A 16,270-nucleotide genomic window follows, 5' to 3' on the forward strand; every position below is an offset into this window, starting at 1 on the left:
AGGAACGGAGGGAAAGAGAGGGAAATCCTGGAACGAAATTGCGAAATGGTAAAATTGAACAACCCATTATAATGCAAACGATATATTGTACGTGTATTTGGGAGAAGAGTCCGGTGGATTCGATCTTCGATCTTTTCTAATAAAAATCGTCTGTCGTCTCTAAACTCGACGCTCGATAGATTTACGGGTTCCAATCACTGTTGGTTATCGATAATAAGTATAAAAATACATTCTCTCTTTTCTTTCGTATTTTCCACTTATTACGACTTGTTATTACTTGTCGAATCTCTCTTGAGAATTTGCTTGTTAAAAAAGAAAGAAAAATGCAAATTGCTTCGTCGACAAAATTAACGAAACGAAATTAGCTATCCGTCCGCGTCGAATCGAGTCGAAACGATCGAACCGTTTTTATTCGATGATGCAGTACGTAGAATCTGGAATAAAAATCGAGTACAAAAGTTTTCCATTTACACGCCGCGTATATATATATATACATAAATATATTCTATACGAGGCATTCGAACCTGCAGTTTCTGAGACAATCCAGTCTATGTAAGCACCGACCCTGGTATTTACACCACCGGTGTCGCCACAACCGATACCCATACTTATGATTCCCACCACGACGAAACGCTTGGTCGTAGGGTTTTGCCAGAGAACCGGTCCCCCGCTATCCATCTGTTTAATCACGAAATTTCTTACGTTCCTCTCCTTTCTTTCTCTACAAAATTTACCAAACCTCGCTTTACCTGACACGCGTCCTTGTCCTTCGCGTAGGTACACATCTGTCGAGGCGTTAGATCCGGATAAAATTTGGAGCATTGGAGGTTAGTGAGCACGCTCACCGTAACTTTTTGCAAAATGTCGGAGGGCGGGCCACCGAAACTCGTAGTGCCCCAGCCTTACATCACGCACAACATGTTTACGTTAGACGCGTTTCCACCAACATTTGACAATTGCTTACCCAATAATTGAACGAAGGAGCCGGCGAAAGTGTCGGGCGAGTGTTGGAACGGCAGACAGGCCGGGCCAACCTGGTTCCCGAACTCCATCTTCGTCCTCGTTTTCAACAGGGCAACGTCGTTGAAATTGTCGTGGGCGTAATTCGGATGCACGATCACCTTGCCCACCCGATAGAGCATGGTCGCGTTCGTGTCCGTCCCTTCATTGCACGATTTCAAATTTCTACGTGTTCCCAATTATTTCATATCCGTTTCTACGTACCCGAACTAATATCGTGATCGCCGACCAACACGCCTAGTCTCGAGTAATTCCTGTTCGTCATGCAATGCGCAGCTGTCAACACGTACCTCACGGATATTATGGTGGATCCGCAAAACACGGAGCGCTCGTCGGCGTCCACGATGCCTGCCATCATGGGGAACTCGTTCACTCCCGTGTCTGTCCCTCCCACGATCCTTGACTACAAGGAAACAAGCGAAATTCTGAATACATTCGTGGATCGAGGGGGATACGTACGGGATTGTTCCATCCGCACTGGCAATTGGTGGAATCCTGCGGCCTCTTCACGGCGCGAATCTCGCAGAGGAAACGGCCGCCCTGCGACCATACAGGCGACGACAGCGCCACGACCATCGAGCTCGACGAGGATACCACGCTGAACCCTCCGTTGCCGCAATAACGATGCGACGTGGTGGAATTGATTTGCACTGTTAAACTGTCTTGAAAGCAGTTGTAACTCTGACGGAGAGAGTTTTTTATTTTTTGAGATGGTTAAAATTAAATATTAAGTCGGACGAAAAATTTTTCCAATCTTACCCATGGCAACTGGAAGTCGGTACAAGTCAAATTCACCCGGTAGTCGCTGGTGACGGTCCACACGCACGACTCTGATCCGCGATAAGAATACGGGTAATTGGGGTTGTAGATGTAATACGTGGTGCCGGGAATTAGATTTTGATTGTAGTTGCACTGCCCCTTAATCAATTTGCCCGAAAACATGATCGAGCCGCAGAATATCAACAGAGCCGCTGTAACTTGGGGGAAAAAGAGAAGAGAAAAAATTTGCCTCGAAAATGAGAATTGGGAGGAAATTGCATTGAGCATAAATCGTCGACAGAATTTAAAAGGAATGTTCGATGAATTCGAGAATTGTAATCTACGTTACATTTTCTATTTATATAACGATGTAATAAAACAGGCACGATAAGAAGTGTTAATTTGTATATAGTTTTTTTTTAGAATCGTTCAAAATTTCACGGTGTATGTATGTACCTTTTGTCATAATATCCCGAAACGTTGTTGTATCGTTTACGAGAGCCATGATGCTCCGATCAACAATATTGCTACGGTGTTGGCAAGAAGAAAAATTTCGGAAGCACTGTAACGACCATCTGCTCGCCTTTGCCTACGTTTCGAGGTTTTTATCCGTAATCGCGAAGACGAAAAGCTATATAATTTCACCGGTATTATCATTATACCAGTCGTCTTATCAAAGGTAGTTTCAACCTCGAGAATAAAAATGGATTTTACGATAGCAAATACCTATAATTTTAATATTTTCGTAATCGTTACGAAAAAATTGCTACGAACGAAAATCTCTCGTTGTTGATATTCGGCGCGCGGATTCTCTATTCCTTTTGTGTCTTTTAATTAAGTGATAATAATCGTTTCCAAGATTAAAACAATTACTCATTAGATTAGATTCCATAACAAACATCTAAAGATATCTAAAGATAATTCTTAAATTAAATTGGAAATTCTACACGATACGACATTTTAAGATATATCAATCAATAATTAAAAATATTAATATCAATATATTCGATAAAGTAATTATTATTATTTGATATTTTTAAAATATTTCAGAAAATATTTTATTTTTTCATTAACATACATTCATTAAATTACAATGAAAATTTATCATTGCAATTATTATTTATCTCTTGCAAGCATTCTTCGATCGATTATCTCGTGTACTTATAGATATTATTTGAAAATAATAAATGTTATTGTATTATCATTATTAATAAAATAATTAAAATAATTAAAATTTTTTTCCTTTTCTTTTTTATCATTATCACACGCATATACATACACGCATATGTATAATTAATTATTATCAACTTTTCAATAACCTTTTCAATAATAATTTTATGCATGATTATAAATATATAATTTTTTAAAAAGTAAAAAAATGTATAAAAAAAAGATATGAATATTTTACTATTAATCATTGCTAATTTCCATTTTTCTATTTTTATTTTTTAAAAAAATTAATGCGTAAATGTTATTGATAGCGATTAAAAAGTTGATAATATTAATATAAATTAAAACAACTGTTTAACCAAAAACATTTTTCTTGTAATATTTCTTTTTTTAATCGGAATAGATATAGGTAAAAAGATATAGGTTATTCTTCAAATAATCAACAACGATATTACTACTATTAAAAAAAAAATCATTATTCAGTTTTATCAAGTTAATTTATTTACATTAATTACATTTATTACATTATTACGTTTAATACAAAAAACAAAAAATATATTTTCATTATATATAAAGTTTTCATCGATAATATATATTATTATATAATAAGTTATTAGAAAATATTTTATTGAAACAATTATTTTGAAATGAAGACGGAAAACATCAATTGTAATCTACTTGTTTTTTTCGAATTTTATACCTTCGAATCGCTTTAGCAAATAAGCAGAAAGATAAAAACAGATGGATTAGAATAGAACCGAAAATTGAATTAAACGCCATCTAGTATTAGTATATTAAGTACGTATCTAGTTACTATGACGATGAATGGGATACAAATGTGGAAATTAATAAAAATATGCAGTGATATACAAATATATGTATGCATATTTTGTTTAAGTAAATTTGTGATATTATTACTGTGCGAAGTTGGTTAATTTATTCGCTAATTTAAATATTTTGATTAGTTTCGAATGAATGATTTTATAAACTATATCTTAAACTACAAAAAAAGAAAAAGCAATGGCCAGTGTTAATACTAGTATTGAACAAGAGAGAAAAAAGGTAATTATTATTACCTTTGATACAAATATATTATATATTACATTTGTAAATAAAATGAGAGGTTATGTTAGTTTTTCGAATGATCTTAACCTCGTTTTTTTTTTATACAATAGCATAGTCACAGAAGAGCAACAAGTGTTAAAAGCAATCAAGATACAACTTTTATACCGGTATATCGTCGCAGACATATTTCAAAGACAAAACATACGCTTAAAGCACATAAGAATCTATCAGATCTATGCATAACTGATAATGATAATGATATGAAAAGTCATGAGGATGAAGTACTTTCGAGAAGAAAAAGTAAAATATATGAACATGAAAGAAGTAAAAAATTAATCGAAGAGAATGATTCTCAAAAAACATCGTTTGACAAGGATGATGCAGATTCTGGTAATTTATATATGATATGAGATTATTTTTTATTTGAATAAGCGATAATAAAAATTATATATTTTTCCAGGTATTATTTTATCGAGATTAAAAGATAAGTATGTTTCAAAGAAAACATTGAAAGTAATTAATGAATATCATAAATTGGAAAAATGTTATAAAAACATTCAAGAAGAATGCCAAAAATTAAATAATATTTTGGAGCAAAGGGAATTGGAATATAAGAAATTATGTTTACATTATGAAGCATTGATACAGATGGTTCAAGAATTAGAAGAAGCAAAAATTAATTTACTTAAACAAAATAAACAACTTGAAACAGAAAAGATTCAATCGAATGAAGATATTACGCTTTTAAAAACAATTGTATATCAGTTAAATGCTGAATTAGAAAGATACCAAGACAAATTAGGAGACCGAAAACATGAAAATGTTTCTGCATCTAATAACTGTAACAATGAAAAGAAATATGATTCGAGAATTTGGGGAAATATCAATTTTCATGCATTAGGTCCACTTTTAAATGCTTATCAAGAAAATTTATTAGAAAAACAAGAACTTATATATATGTATGAACAAGAAATGGCTGATTTTAGTAATAGATGTAAACAAATTCTTACAGAAAATGAAATTATGCATAAAGAAGTAGAAGAATTGAAATCAGAGGTAAATAATTATAAATAATATAAGATTATACATATGATGCGATATATAATAAAAAATGTATTTATGTTATCATATAAATAACTGTAATAAAAAAATATAGTGTGACAGGTACACAAAGGAAATACAAAAAATGATTGAAAATACCGCGTTGCTAAAGAAGCAGAATGATATTCTAAAAAAGGAAACTTTAAATATAAAAAGAGAAACTAATGATATTCGTTCGTCATATGAATCAAAAATAGAAGTGATTTTAAAATGCAATGAAGCTCTAAAAAAGGAGCATACAATAACAGTATCAGAATTGAGCAATTTACGAGGGAAATATGAAATTTTAAGTAAAGAATTTGAAGAAATGAGGAATAAAGAACAACAAACAGTGCCTACTACTGTTCATGTTACTGCTATTGAAGAATGTAAAATATTATTGGATGAATTAAAATATCAATATGAAAATGAAAAACGTGATCTTTGTAATCATATAAAACATATTGAGGAAATTCAACCTGAAAATGAGAAAAAACTTATAATGGTTATAGCCGAAAGAAATCATTTGAAAGGACTTGTTAATAATCTTGAAACAACTTTAAAGTAAGTTATTCGTTTATATTTTTTATTCATTTACATCTTTTACTATCTCTTCTTAATATATAATAACAATATATATTTTAGACGAACGCAACGTAAAAGTGAACAAATGCAAACTCTTGTTTATTCGACTCGTGTTTCACGTAATTCTTTGAAAGAGAAATTAAATAAAGTAACTGCTTACTGCGAAGAATTATTTTCGGAGTATGAAAGAATTGTTTCAGAAAGAGAAAAATTACTCTCTTTTTTACGTGAAACGGAAAAAGAAAATGCAAATATGGATCGTCTTGGTAAAAGTATTACTAGTCGAGTGGAAGGTTTAAAAAATCAATTAGAAGTATGTATAAAATTTATATTGTTGATAAAAAATAAAAAAAAAAATAAAAAAAAATTAAATAACTTATAATTTCAGATTGTTCGAAAAGGTACGAAACAACAGGTAGATTCTGTAGAAAAACGTATAAAATTACAAGAACTTCATGTACGTCGAATGAAACACGATTATCAACGTAAAATACAACATTTAAACGATGTAATTAAAGAACAGGAAGACATTATTAAAAAATTACAGAAAGGAAAATATTCTAGTCAAGATACGTTAACAAGACGAGTACTTCAGGCAACAGATGAGCCAAACAATTATAGTACTGGACCAAAAAATTCGTGAATTAAGTTCGTAAAATATTGCAATATTATTAAACTCATATTACGATCATCCATAATAGATTGGACTTTGAAATTGATTTTTAACCAATCTCGTAATAAGCATCTAATTATGGAATAGGTGCTACTCGAAACACCGTCCTCGTATTTACCGACCGTGTCAGTCGCTTTATTTAGCGGTGACATCAAATGAAGCAACAAATGGCTACGAAGGCTACCGTATGGACGCCACTGTATGAACGACTGATGGCAGTGGAGACTAATAATCATACAGTGAAAAGTTGATGTCATCCGTTATAGGTATGATGTCAGACGCGTTCCATTCATTCATATGTAAAATATACCTGTTTTAGCTTTAACCTTTTTTTTTTTATAGAATTTAATAATAAATTAAAGAACATCAATAATATATTGATGTGTATTGGTATTATAACAACCACCAATACGATATATATATATTCAAATAATTATTTCTTCAGGTGTAAGATATGATTGTTAAAGATATATTTTGAAATTCATATTCCTTCCATATTTTCCATTTATCCTTTTTATTGCCTTCAATATTTATAAAAAACAAAGTTACTTTTCAATTTTCACAAGTATGTATTTCAAAAGAAAAATTATATATCTGAAAAATAAAAAAAAAAAAGATAAAAAAAACCAGGATAGAAAATAGATAAAACTAATTTGTATTCATATGATGAGAAAAATTATATTTAACTAATTCACGAGAAATAGGGTTGATTACTAAGCCATCGACTAGTTTCGTAAATCGCGTCAGCTGCCGATTATTCAGTGTAGTTCGCTGAAGTTCGGAGAGCTTCGGATACGTTCGTTAAAAAGCAAAATGTCGTCTGCTAGGTGCGTCGTCAGAAACCGGGTCGTATTTCTGACGTGAAAATTGCTATGATAAGTGATAATGCAATGTCTCTATATACAAGTACGTAGTGTTTTTTGTTGGAAAGTGTATCAAAAGTCACAAAAGGATATTCTTCGTATTGGGCTGTCTCGTTGCCAACAAAGAAACTCTAGGAGAATACCGGTGAACATTGATTTTTCCTGTTTTCGCATCTTACTCGACAGATGATCAAACGGTAATGCATATCGTACGATTTGTCGATATTCCGTCGATTTGTTAATATTATAAAGATTTTAATAAATTCGTATTTTTAATAATACAAATAAATTTGAATAAGATGATGCATCATCTTATTCACATTGTATCGTGTCAAATTAGCATTTGTTTTAAGATTCGAACCGATATGTTCGAATGAATCATAGTTACTACATTTTATTATTTTCAGTAAAATGGTTATCTTTATTACTTTGCACTAATGTTTTTCGCAGATGTCGCTAATTTGCAACATCACATTGTTCGTATATATTTCGCATTTGAGAAACATCAAAATTTTACGATAACATTATACGAGATATCGTGTACATTCTAGTGATGCGCAAACTCAGAGTTCAGTGTCATTTTGCTGAAATAACTAACTGTATTCTCGCTACGTTTCCTGAATTGTTAGGTTAGGTTTAACCCGAGAATAACTAGATCCACCTTCGTTTCATTCAACAAGAATGTTTTGAGACAAGAATGTTTCCAATATCTGTTTATCCAATAAAAATATATACAAAAATATTTTTTTATTATTTTAAATCAAAAAATTCATATACGGAAAAAATGAGGAAGAAAGAGAATAAAATTATTTCTCATGATCATGTACACGTAAACTGAAGTTTTTAGTTGTACATATCGAAAAAATTTTTTTCATTTAAAATAAAATCACGAAAGTTTGAAAAAATATTTTCCGTTTAAACATGTAAAAAAATAAAAAAATATTAGAATGAACATTTCAAATGAAGAATAATTGTTTAATTTTATCAATAAGAAATAACAAACAATGTATAGATATTTCTTTAATTTTAGCAGAGATATGTATAAAGAAATAAAACGATTTATATATCGAAGAATTTACATTTCAATTTTTTAACGTTGCCAGAGAATTAGTTCGACTTGAATGTTGCCACATCCGCTTCCGGTTCTTTGTATCAGATCTCTCTTGATTTATTTTTTGCACTGTGATATTTGCATTTAAAACGCATTTAAATTAAGAATAATATTGTTACATTATTATTACAATTAACATTTGACTACTAAATGAAATTTAATCATATTCTGAACATATTTAGAAAGCGCTATATAACAAGAAATATTACTTTCTCCACAATAATTCGATTTAATATTTATGCGACTAAAATATTTATGCAATTTTTCTTTCGTCTCCTTCGAACACGTTTTTGTTTTTCAGTCTTTTAGTTATTTCAATTATTTCAAAAACCAATTATTTTTGTACAATTTATAATTATTTTATTTTTTAGGAAAGAAAAAAGAAAAAATTAAGAATATGTTGTTTATATTTATATTTATAGAATGTTGCAAATGGAAGATAGTATCGAGGATAATGAGGGTGGAATTAAACTTAAGGAATTTTGACGAATGAAATATTGAAAAATCTTCGATTTGTGGCACAAAATATACAAGCAACAACGGGAATTGAAGACTGCAATTGAGAGAAGTCGAATCTGATTTGTCCATTTTCAACCAAATCTAACTTGACCTAAGCGCCGCTGACGACAAAGATACGAAGTATTGCTGATTATCGGCGTGCTGGAAGCACGTTACGTTGCTGGCTAAGCAACTGTTGTACGTATTGGCGTGTATCGTCAAAAGGACGCCAGACATCGCGTACGCTTTCCCTGTTCGTCGTCTCCTTGCCACCTCTCTTCCTTCCGTTACGCCGGTGCAGTTCGTGCACTTCTACGCCGTGGTACGTTACTCTACCCTACAGCAGAGTCGTGTACAATAAATAAACGCGCGGCATGTATACGGGTTCCACGTGCTTTTCGTTCGGCTGAAACTATTTTCGACTATAAAACTATTAATTTCGAAGTAGAGAAAAGAAGAGAAAGAAAACATCATTAGTGAAATCTAAATCAGGGAGGAAGAGACCGGTAACGAGGATGTCGTGTCTAATATTGTGTGTAAAGTTGCCAAATGCCTGCTGTCGATAACACGACGACTTAGTTCGGTGCACTATTCGCCACTGCCTCGCGAACTCTATTGAACGAAAACGACGTAATACTTAGAAGCTCTTTGTGTGTCGCGGTTGTGAAATTGCCAAGTGGTTGTGAAACAGTGCCGAGCAAAAGAAGAGTTGCACGAATATGGTGTAAAAAAAAAAAAAGAAGTTTCAATCAACAGTTTTAGAGGATGGAGTTCGAGCTGGACGGAAGCTTGAAGGAATGGGTAAAGGATAAACCGTTGAGTATCCTGCAGCTCGATCCTGCTGACAGAGCCGTCTTACGGATTGCTGGTAAGTGTCAATCGTTCTTTCTAGTTTCCATTTTCATAAGCTGGTTACGTATTTAATTTTCTACCGTTATACCTTTCGCTTTTCGTTTTCATTTAAAGCGCGATTCACAAATGTTATTAGGGGTTTACCAAAGAAAATAAAATTTAAATAATACAGTGTAATAAATAATAAACACCGTATACACACGAATAAAATGTTCGATCAATTATAAAATGAGCATTATATATACGAATGTGTTGAATGTGTTGAAATAATTACGTTAAATGGCGATGATGTTTGTCGTGTCTCTTACGAGACCACACCAGTATCGTTATAAACGACAACATACGTAATAGACCAGAATATTAGCATGTAATGAATTTTGAATTAATAATAACGACGATCAATCTCGTTTCTCAAGGTGGACGATATTAATCAATGATACTTACTCGCTCGCCGCGACGTGAATTTGAATCAATAATAATGTTTGTAATTGATAAAATTTATTTGACCCTTCGTATCCTCTGGTGATTCTCTTTCAAATACCCCTTATCGATTATATCGATTAGCGCATTAGGGTTTCGTGAGAACTGGAAAGTATGGCAGGTCGGTGTATATCATCTGCTATTCTCCAGCCAGTTCTGAAAACTGACACGCAGCACCTTCGAAAGTACAATATAACGAGTCATAAATTAGCCATGTTGTAAATTCTTGCGATGTAGGAAATGAGAATCGTTTGCGAGTGTAATCTTGAGTCGACCTTCGACGCGGGGTATTGACCAGGAATAGATACTCGAAACCATTCGATAAATATCGAATTGCAGTTTGCCGATCATTTTACCGTGAGAATTTTTTTTATCGCTCACCTTCGTCGCCAATCGTTTTCCGCGTCGCTTTAATCATCGGACGAATTCCAATCGGACTCGATTTAAACGAATCTCTTCCGCGATAATTCCTTTTTCTATCTTTTTTCTTTCCCTTTATCTTCCTTTACGCGCATACGATATACGCATATATATATATACGATCGTATGCATGTAGGACACCCGATTCGTGAAATTACAGGCTCTGATTCACGTGCACAAAAGCATCGGGTTCCGCACCATTTTCACGTGGCGTCGTTAAAGTGATGTTCGATCGACGCAACGTGTGTAACTCTCGTACCATAGATACATAACAGCCGATATCGAGGTATCGCATCTCAGGCACGCGAACATAATTGTTTCTAATTATAACGACCTATTGGTGCGCTATCATGAATGCTCTAGTAACCGTTGTACTATCGAGTAACCAATTCTCTCAATTGCCTCTTACGAGACTCGTGCCCGCCGTTTCTTCTTTTATCTCATTAATTTACGAGTTTCCGAGAACACGAGCGAATCTCGACTTGATGGGACGACTTCTAACTACGTTGAACGGCCGGGGAACGATGAATGAAGCGACTTGTGTCGCGATCAAAGAAGAAGAGCAGACACGCAACGACTCGACCACATCCTCGCGTCGATGAACTCACGAGCGTGGTGCATTTCAGCGGTCACGGTCCATGGGATCTTCGTTCGAGAGGTTATACACCAGTTTACTATGCCTACGCTGCGGCGAGTGAGCGGAGGCGGCGGCAGGTTAGGTCGGCTCGCATTAATCTAGGAGCGTGGAGGCGGCAACAGGTGCTCGGGTCACGGTTCGATGCCCCAGCCTCGAGAACGTCTTCTTTTTTCTCTTCCTACTTTTATTGTTACTCCTTCGCTCTTTTCTTCCCTCCCTTCTCGTTGCTCCCTGTCTACTCGTTTAAATAATAATTCTTTTCTAATAATTTCACGCACTTGCTCTTCCGTCATATTATTATTTTCTGAAAATATTCCTAGAAACGATAATCGGGTTTCGAAACTTGGGAGGGGAAACAGTTTGGACAGGTTCTTGCACCTGTTTGTCGTATATGTACGGCTTGTTACGACGCCTGGTTTTCTTTGCCTACGGACGCAGGCTTCACGAACCGCTCGCTAGATGTCCTGGGGTACCTGAAGTACCTGAAGATATCAGTGTGTCCGTGATTCATCTCGCACTTTTGTTTGTCGTGGGCCTTTTAGGGTCCAGGTAAGAAGGATCGAGTAGAACTCGAGTGTATTTCTCTCTCAAGTGGCAAGGATAGGTAGACAAAGATCTTAATTAATTTTGCGAAACTAATTCTCGTGGCAATTGAGAAATTCTCTTAATTTTCTTTCTTTGTTTTGCTCACCTGTTTTGGAAAATTCTTTTCTTGTCGAGCACTTCCTTATTCGTCGTCGAGGATTTTCATCGTTCCGGGTCGTCGTGGGAAACGTTAAACGGACCATCTTTCGAACGGATGTTAACGGATGGAAGCGGGTTCGATCGACCGATTCAAAGTGTGCGATCAAACTAAATTTCTTTTCCAGAGATCCATTTAATATATATTTCGTGGAGTAATCTTCGCTTCGATCGCAGTACAGTTAGGAATCCGTATGTGCATGCCAAGGGAGAAAGAAGAATAAAAAAAAGAAAAAATAAAAATAAGAGATAAAAAGTTAGCCGGTGGGATCTAGGTCATAAGTCGGAAGAACCGCTGCTTCAAACTCATCGAGTATGTAGTAGACATTACGATATAACGTTAGAAGAGTTGAAATTATTTTTCGCCGGGATTGATCAGTGCGTTTCAACGGTTGGCCAAACGATTTTACCGTAATAAAATCGTGAACATTTTGGATGAGTAATGAAAAAGGATGAGATTATAAGCTATAAGTTAAGAAGCTTACGCGCCTTTTGAAATTCTTAGACTCTTGGCTCATATACCTGTTCATGTTTTTGAAACTGACCATCTTGCCAGAATTGTATTCTTTTCATTACTTGGTCCCGGACCATCCAGAAATCGTTTAAATTCATGTACAATTGTTTGAAATGTCGGATAACGGGATACGCGCAATTTTTAAAATTTACGAAATGGAATGTTAAAATTACATCGTGTAAAAGGTGGAAATCAGATAAAGTAAAACTTACGTCAATCGAGATAATTCTTTTATCATTCTGCTAGATTGTTTATCAATAAAGCTTCTCACTGAAACAGTAGCTAATATTTAATAATATTTAATTTTTCTCGATCGAATCAAATCATATAAATGGAATATTATACGATAAATATCCATCTCGATAAACATACCCGTAAGATAAACATTTTTGCATTCATAATCACGAACGAGATTAGCGATCTGGAAGAAAGTAGCGTATTTAGTGTCCACATCTGTTAACGGAGGTGCCGCGTGCGCCGCTTAGTTTTACCGCGAACATAAACAAGAGGTAGAATATCGGCGACGTTAGGAATGATCAACGAATAAAAAATTAGCTACCATTTGGCTTGGCGCCAGATCGCAAGAATTCTCACGCCTAGCGAAGAACGAGCTTTCCGTGGGATTAGACTCGGTTTCGCGATTTTCATTTGGCCGAGGCGATCGAAGAATTTGCCCGCGAAACGGTAAATGGTTAAGAAAGGCGGTTGAATATATATCAGAGCGTGTTATTCACGCGTGAAACGAACAATCCGCGTCCCATTTGGCACACATTGGTTAGATTAATTCGCGATTCGTGGTATTTTCTCGACGCGCCCCTGTCGTTACGTGACCTGCCCTACGAACCTGTTTGTAACGGCAGCTATTCTACTCCGCCTGTAAGGCGTTGTCAAAAAAGACAGAGGCCTTGCGCTCGATCTCTGTCTAGCGAACAGTGGTCCCTTGGCCCCGTCTTTGTTCCTCTTTCGGTCGGTTTCACCCCGACTCTTCGCCCGTGTCGATTTCTCTGTCCAACGAACGGAGAAAGTGAAGGATGAACGAGCCGCAATGGCGGGGCATGCGAGGAGTAGGTTCTGGAACCTCGAGGCTCGAGGTAGAGAGGCAGCTTGGGTGGGCGGCAGTTGTCCAGACCGCCGCAGTCTGTGTCGAGGCGACGTGCTCTACACGACGGAGCGGCAAATCGCGTCTTCTCCAACTCGCAAGCCGCTCGCTCGCTCTCCTTTTCTCCCCTTCTATCTCCTCCCTTCCTCTTTCCTTTTCATTCTCCCTCCTCCCTTCTTCTTTTCTCTGTTTCTCTCTCTCTCTCTCTTTCCTTGTCCGTTCACGCGTCTCCATTCCTTCTCTCTCTCTCTCTTTCTCTCTCTCTTTCTTTCTCGGTGTATCGGTCCCTCCTCGCGTTCGTCGCACTGTTCCTTATCCACCCGTTGTTGTGTGTGCTCCTTTTTCCTCGGCCCATTCATCCTTCTCGGTCCACCTTTCCGTCTTTTTCTTATCCGATCGTTTCTCCGCGCGCGAGCGTGCGCGGCCGCGCTTTCCTCTCGCCGCGAGTCTCTCCGTCCTCGTCCTACGGCCTACAGCTACCTGGCCGTGTTACGGCGGGGTTCCGGATACGCGCGTCGACTTCGTCAACGTTGTCGTGCGGTACGTTCTACCAAGAATTCCAGTGCCACGTCTCGAGTAGCGGCGATCGGTCGGTTTGGTTGGTCGCTTGCTTGCTCCGTCGGTTGTTCCGTTCGACAGTGTCGTCGCGTGTATCATCCAATGTGTAATACAGCGTTCGTGATAATGTTTATCATTTACCGTGTTTTTTTTTTCGCGACGGATTTAAGAAGTTGATACGATACGATACGACAGTGCGATAATCGTTAAGTCCCGGAGAAAGGAACTCGTGGGTGTTACTCGTCGCCTTTGATACACGTGACAGTTCGGTGCACGCTTGGAATTATCGCTTATACTTTACGTGTATACTATACGTGTATATATCGAACGAAAAATTTCGGTAAATACATTGGCCTGTGAGCAAAACACGAGGCGTTCCGTGAGTCACGCTTCGTACCGTGATATTATACCTCTACTCTTCTACCTTTGTCTCTGAGTCGAATCTCTCCCTCTCTTTCGGTTCTACCGTTTCTCTCTTTGTCTCTCCGACACTCGTGTGCTTACTCACTCGATCGTTCCCGCTCGGTCTCTTGGCTGCCCCTTCCATTAACCAGCGCGTTGTTAGTAATCACGAAACGGCATATCGAGTCCTGAACGGTTAAGCGACCGATTCAGCAAACGAGAAATGCGTGTCTTGATATTATCAAGAGGGGATTCATTCAAGGTTGGGGATCGGTTCCCCAGCTCTTGTTTTCCTTCGCCGTTTCGAATTCGGTGTTCTTAGAATCGTTACGTACACACTCTTTGGAACTTAGTAGACGCGTTATTGGTTCATGTCATTCGTTGTTGTTCTAAATCGATAGAGCGTCGAATAAACTTGATAATAGATCGAAACCCGATTCCTGCCGAAACGTAACTCGTGTCACGGGATAAATTGACGCGAGGAATCGAGCTCTATCAATGGGACAAGTACATGGAAAGGCGTTGGCATGATCGGTCAAGTTATCGCGTCGAGTGGTATATACATACGTGGTATATAGATACTTATATAGAGATAGATACGGCGTGGCGGTTTCAGCGGCGAGTGAATAAGAAGAAAGTCGTTTTCATCGAATACGGGGATTGCGTAATAATTGCAGGCCGGCGGAGATCTATGACAAACCGGCTTGTGCGAGAGATACCGGCGCACAATCACGTATGAGCCCGGCTCTTGTGTACGTTGGACATTTCTTAATTTGGTCCGATCGACCTATTCTCTGCCCCGAATCGGTCGTAGCGAGTCGAGATCCGTCTTGGTTTTCACCGTTTCGAGCACCGTCCAAACTCGAAGGAACGTCATCTCTCGCGCGCACGCGACCATTATTACCGCCACCCAGACGAGAGAGATCGTCCAATGCTGTCCCGCTGCTTCTGAATTCCCATCGTGCCTTCCCAGAAAAGCATATACCGGGTGTTCGGATCAAGTGCATAGATGGAAAACGTAAGAGATAATTTTAGCGATTGAAACGAAGGGAAAAATTGGTAGCTTCCTACTCGAGACTTATCTTTCAAATTGCGAATAATTTAATTTCAAACGAATATTTCAAATCCTTAAATTTTCTACTTTTTTTCGCCCGTACACCCCATATGCGTCGAGAAGCGCGTGGTACTACGAGGCGGAACGTCATTCTCTCATTGCTTTCTTGTATTTTCTTGCCAAATTGCCGCGACTCTCGTAATTGCCTCGTCTCGGGCGTTCGAACGGAATGCCAATTATTTCTTCTCACTCGCGATACCAGTCTCGTTCAAACCTCGTTATCTCACCGTTTCCAGTTATGGCTGGATATTTTGCTTCTCGTTTGATCCTTGATTTCCATTCAGATTTCCCATCTCTCGTCTTCGTCCATCATTCCCGATTTCCCTCGACTTCCTTTATTTTCCAACTACCAATTCGCACATGGTTCGCTTCTGTTTATCGATCGATCCGCTCTCGCTGTCGTTATATTTTCGCCTCCCTCTCCTTCTCTGTCTCTCTCTCGCTCTCTCCGTCTACCCGTTCGGTCGGTATATCGCCCCACCTTGGTATCCACGACCTCCACAGCGTTCTCACCGAAACCCGTATTTGGTTGTTGCGTTAAAAGACTGACGAAAGTGCAAGTAAGCTTTATATATCGATAGGAACTCGATCGCGTGCGCCCATTCACTGATCTCATCTCTCTCTCTCCT

General features: G+C 37.1%; 3 protein-coding genes and 1 long non-coding RNA gene across 53 annotated transcripts in view; 2 read left to right on the top strand and 2 right to left on the bottom strand.

Annotated features, from left to right (window-relative positions):
• Positions 1 to 66: 66 nt before the first annotated feature.
• Positions 67 to 2,578, bottom strand: LOC107993933 (venom serine protease 34). Of its 2 annotated transcripts, XM_017050614.3 has the most exons (8): positions 2,236 to 2,578; positions 1,780 to 1,997; positions 1,480 to 1,701; positions 1,225 to 1,423; positions 965 to 1,162; positions 750 to 901; positions 525 to 678; positions 67 to 434 (listed from the first exon to the last, which is right to left on the bottom strand). In XM_017050614.3, exons 1-8 carry the CDS (start codon positions 2,282 to 2,284, stop codon positions 409 to 411), a joined length of 1,218 nt encoding a protein of 405 aa, XP_016906103.2. In that variant the 5' UTR covers positions 2,285 to 2,578; the 3' UTR covers positions 67 to 408. The 2 variants fall into 2 exon arrangements, with proteins under 2 accessions (XP_016906103.2, XP_061930279.1); XM_062074295.1 differs by having other exon boundaries at positions 67 to 678; positions 2,236 to 2,430.
• Positions 2,579 to 3,722: 1,144 nt separating this feature from the next.
• On the top strand, positions 3,723 to 6,802 carry LOC107993931 (centrosomal protein of 89 kDa-like). 2 transcript variants are annotated; one of them, XM_017050613.3, is made up of 7 exons: positions 3,723 to 4,011; positions 4,125 to 4,404; positions 4,475 to 5,070; positions 5,171 to 5,658; positions 5,740 to 5,992; positions 6,068 to 6,327; positions 6,440 to 6,802. In XM_017050613.3, the coding sequence occupies exons 1-6, from the start codon at positions 3,970 to 3,972 to the stop codon at positions 6,320 to 6,322; spliced, it is 1,914 nt and encodes a 637-aa protein (XP_016906102.2). In that variant the 5' UTR covers positions 3,723 to 3,969; the 3' UTR covers positions 6,323 to 6,327; positions 6,440 to 6,802. The 2 variants fall into 2 exon arrangements, with proteins under 2 accessions (XP_016906102.2, XP_016906101.2); XM_017050612.3 differs by having other exon boundaries at positions 6,068 to 6,802.
• A 328-nt stretch (positions 6,803 to 7,130) lies between these two features.
• Positions 7,131 to 16,270, top strand: part of LOC107993914 (microtubule-actin cross-linking factor 1) — a 75,165-nt gene continuing 66,025 nt past the window's right edge. For 40 of the 48 annotated variants that reach the window (XM_062074298.1, XM_062074305.1, XM_062074312.1 and 37 more), the window contains exon 1: positions 10,632 to 14,465. Coding sequence is in view for 5 of the 48 variants with exons in the window: in XM_062074321.1 (XP_061930305.1) it covers positions 9,590 to 9,692 (103 nt within the window). In the remaining 43 variants the exon portion in view is untranslated. Of the gene's footprint in view, positions 7,413 to 8,748; positions 9,693 to 10,631; positions 14,505 to 16,270 lie in introns of those variants that run through there. The other 8 variants (XM_062074321.1, XM_062074324.1, XM_062074330.1 and 5 more) reach the window with 4 other exon arrangements.
• On the bottom strand, positions 8,223 to 10,831 carry LOC133666049 (uncharacterized). Its single transcript, XR_009829588.1, has 2 exons — positions 10,538 to 10,831; positions 8,223 to 10,333 (listed from the first exon to the last, which is right to left on the bottom strand). It is a non-coding gene; the product is annotated as an uncharacterized LOC133666049 (long non-coding RNA).

Source organism: Apis cerana, linkage group LG4, assembly GCF_029169275.1.
Source record: "Apis cerana isolate GH-2021 linkage group LG4, AcerK_1.0, whole genome shotgun sequence".
In the NCBI taxonomy this organism is placed as follows: Eukaryota; Metazoa; Arthropoda; class Insecta; order Hymenoptera; family Apidae; genus Apis; species Apis cerana.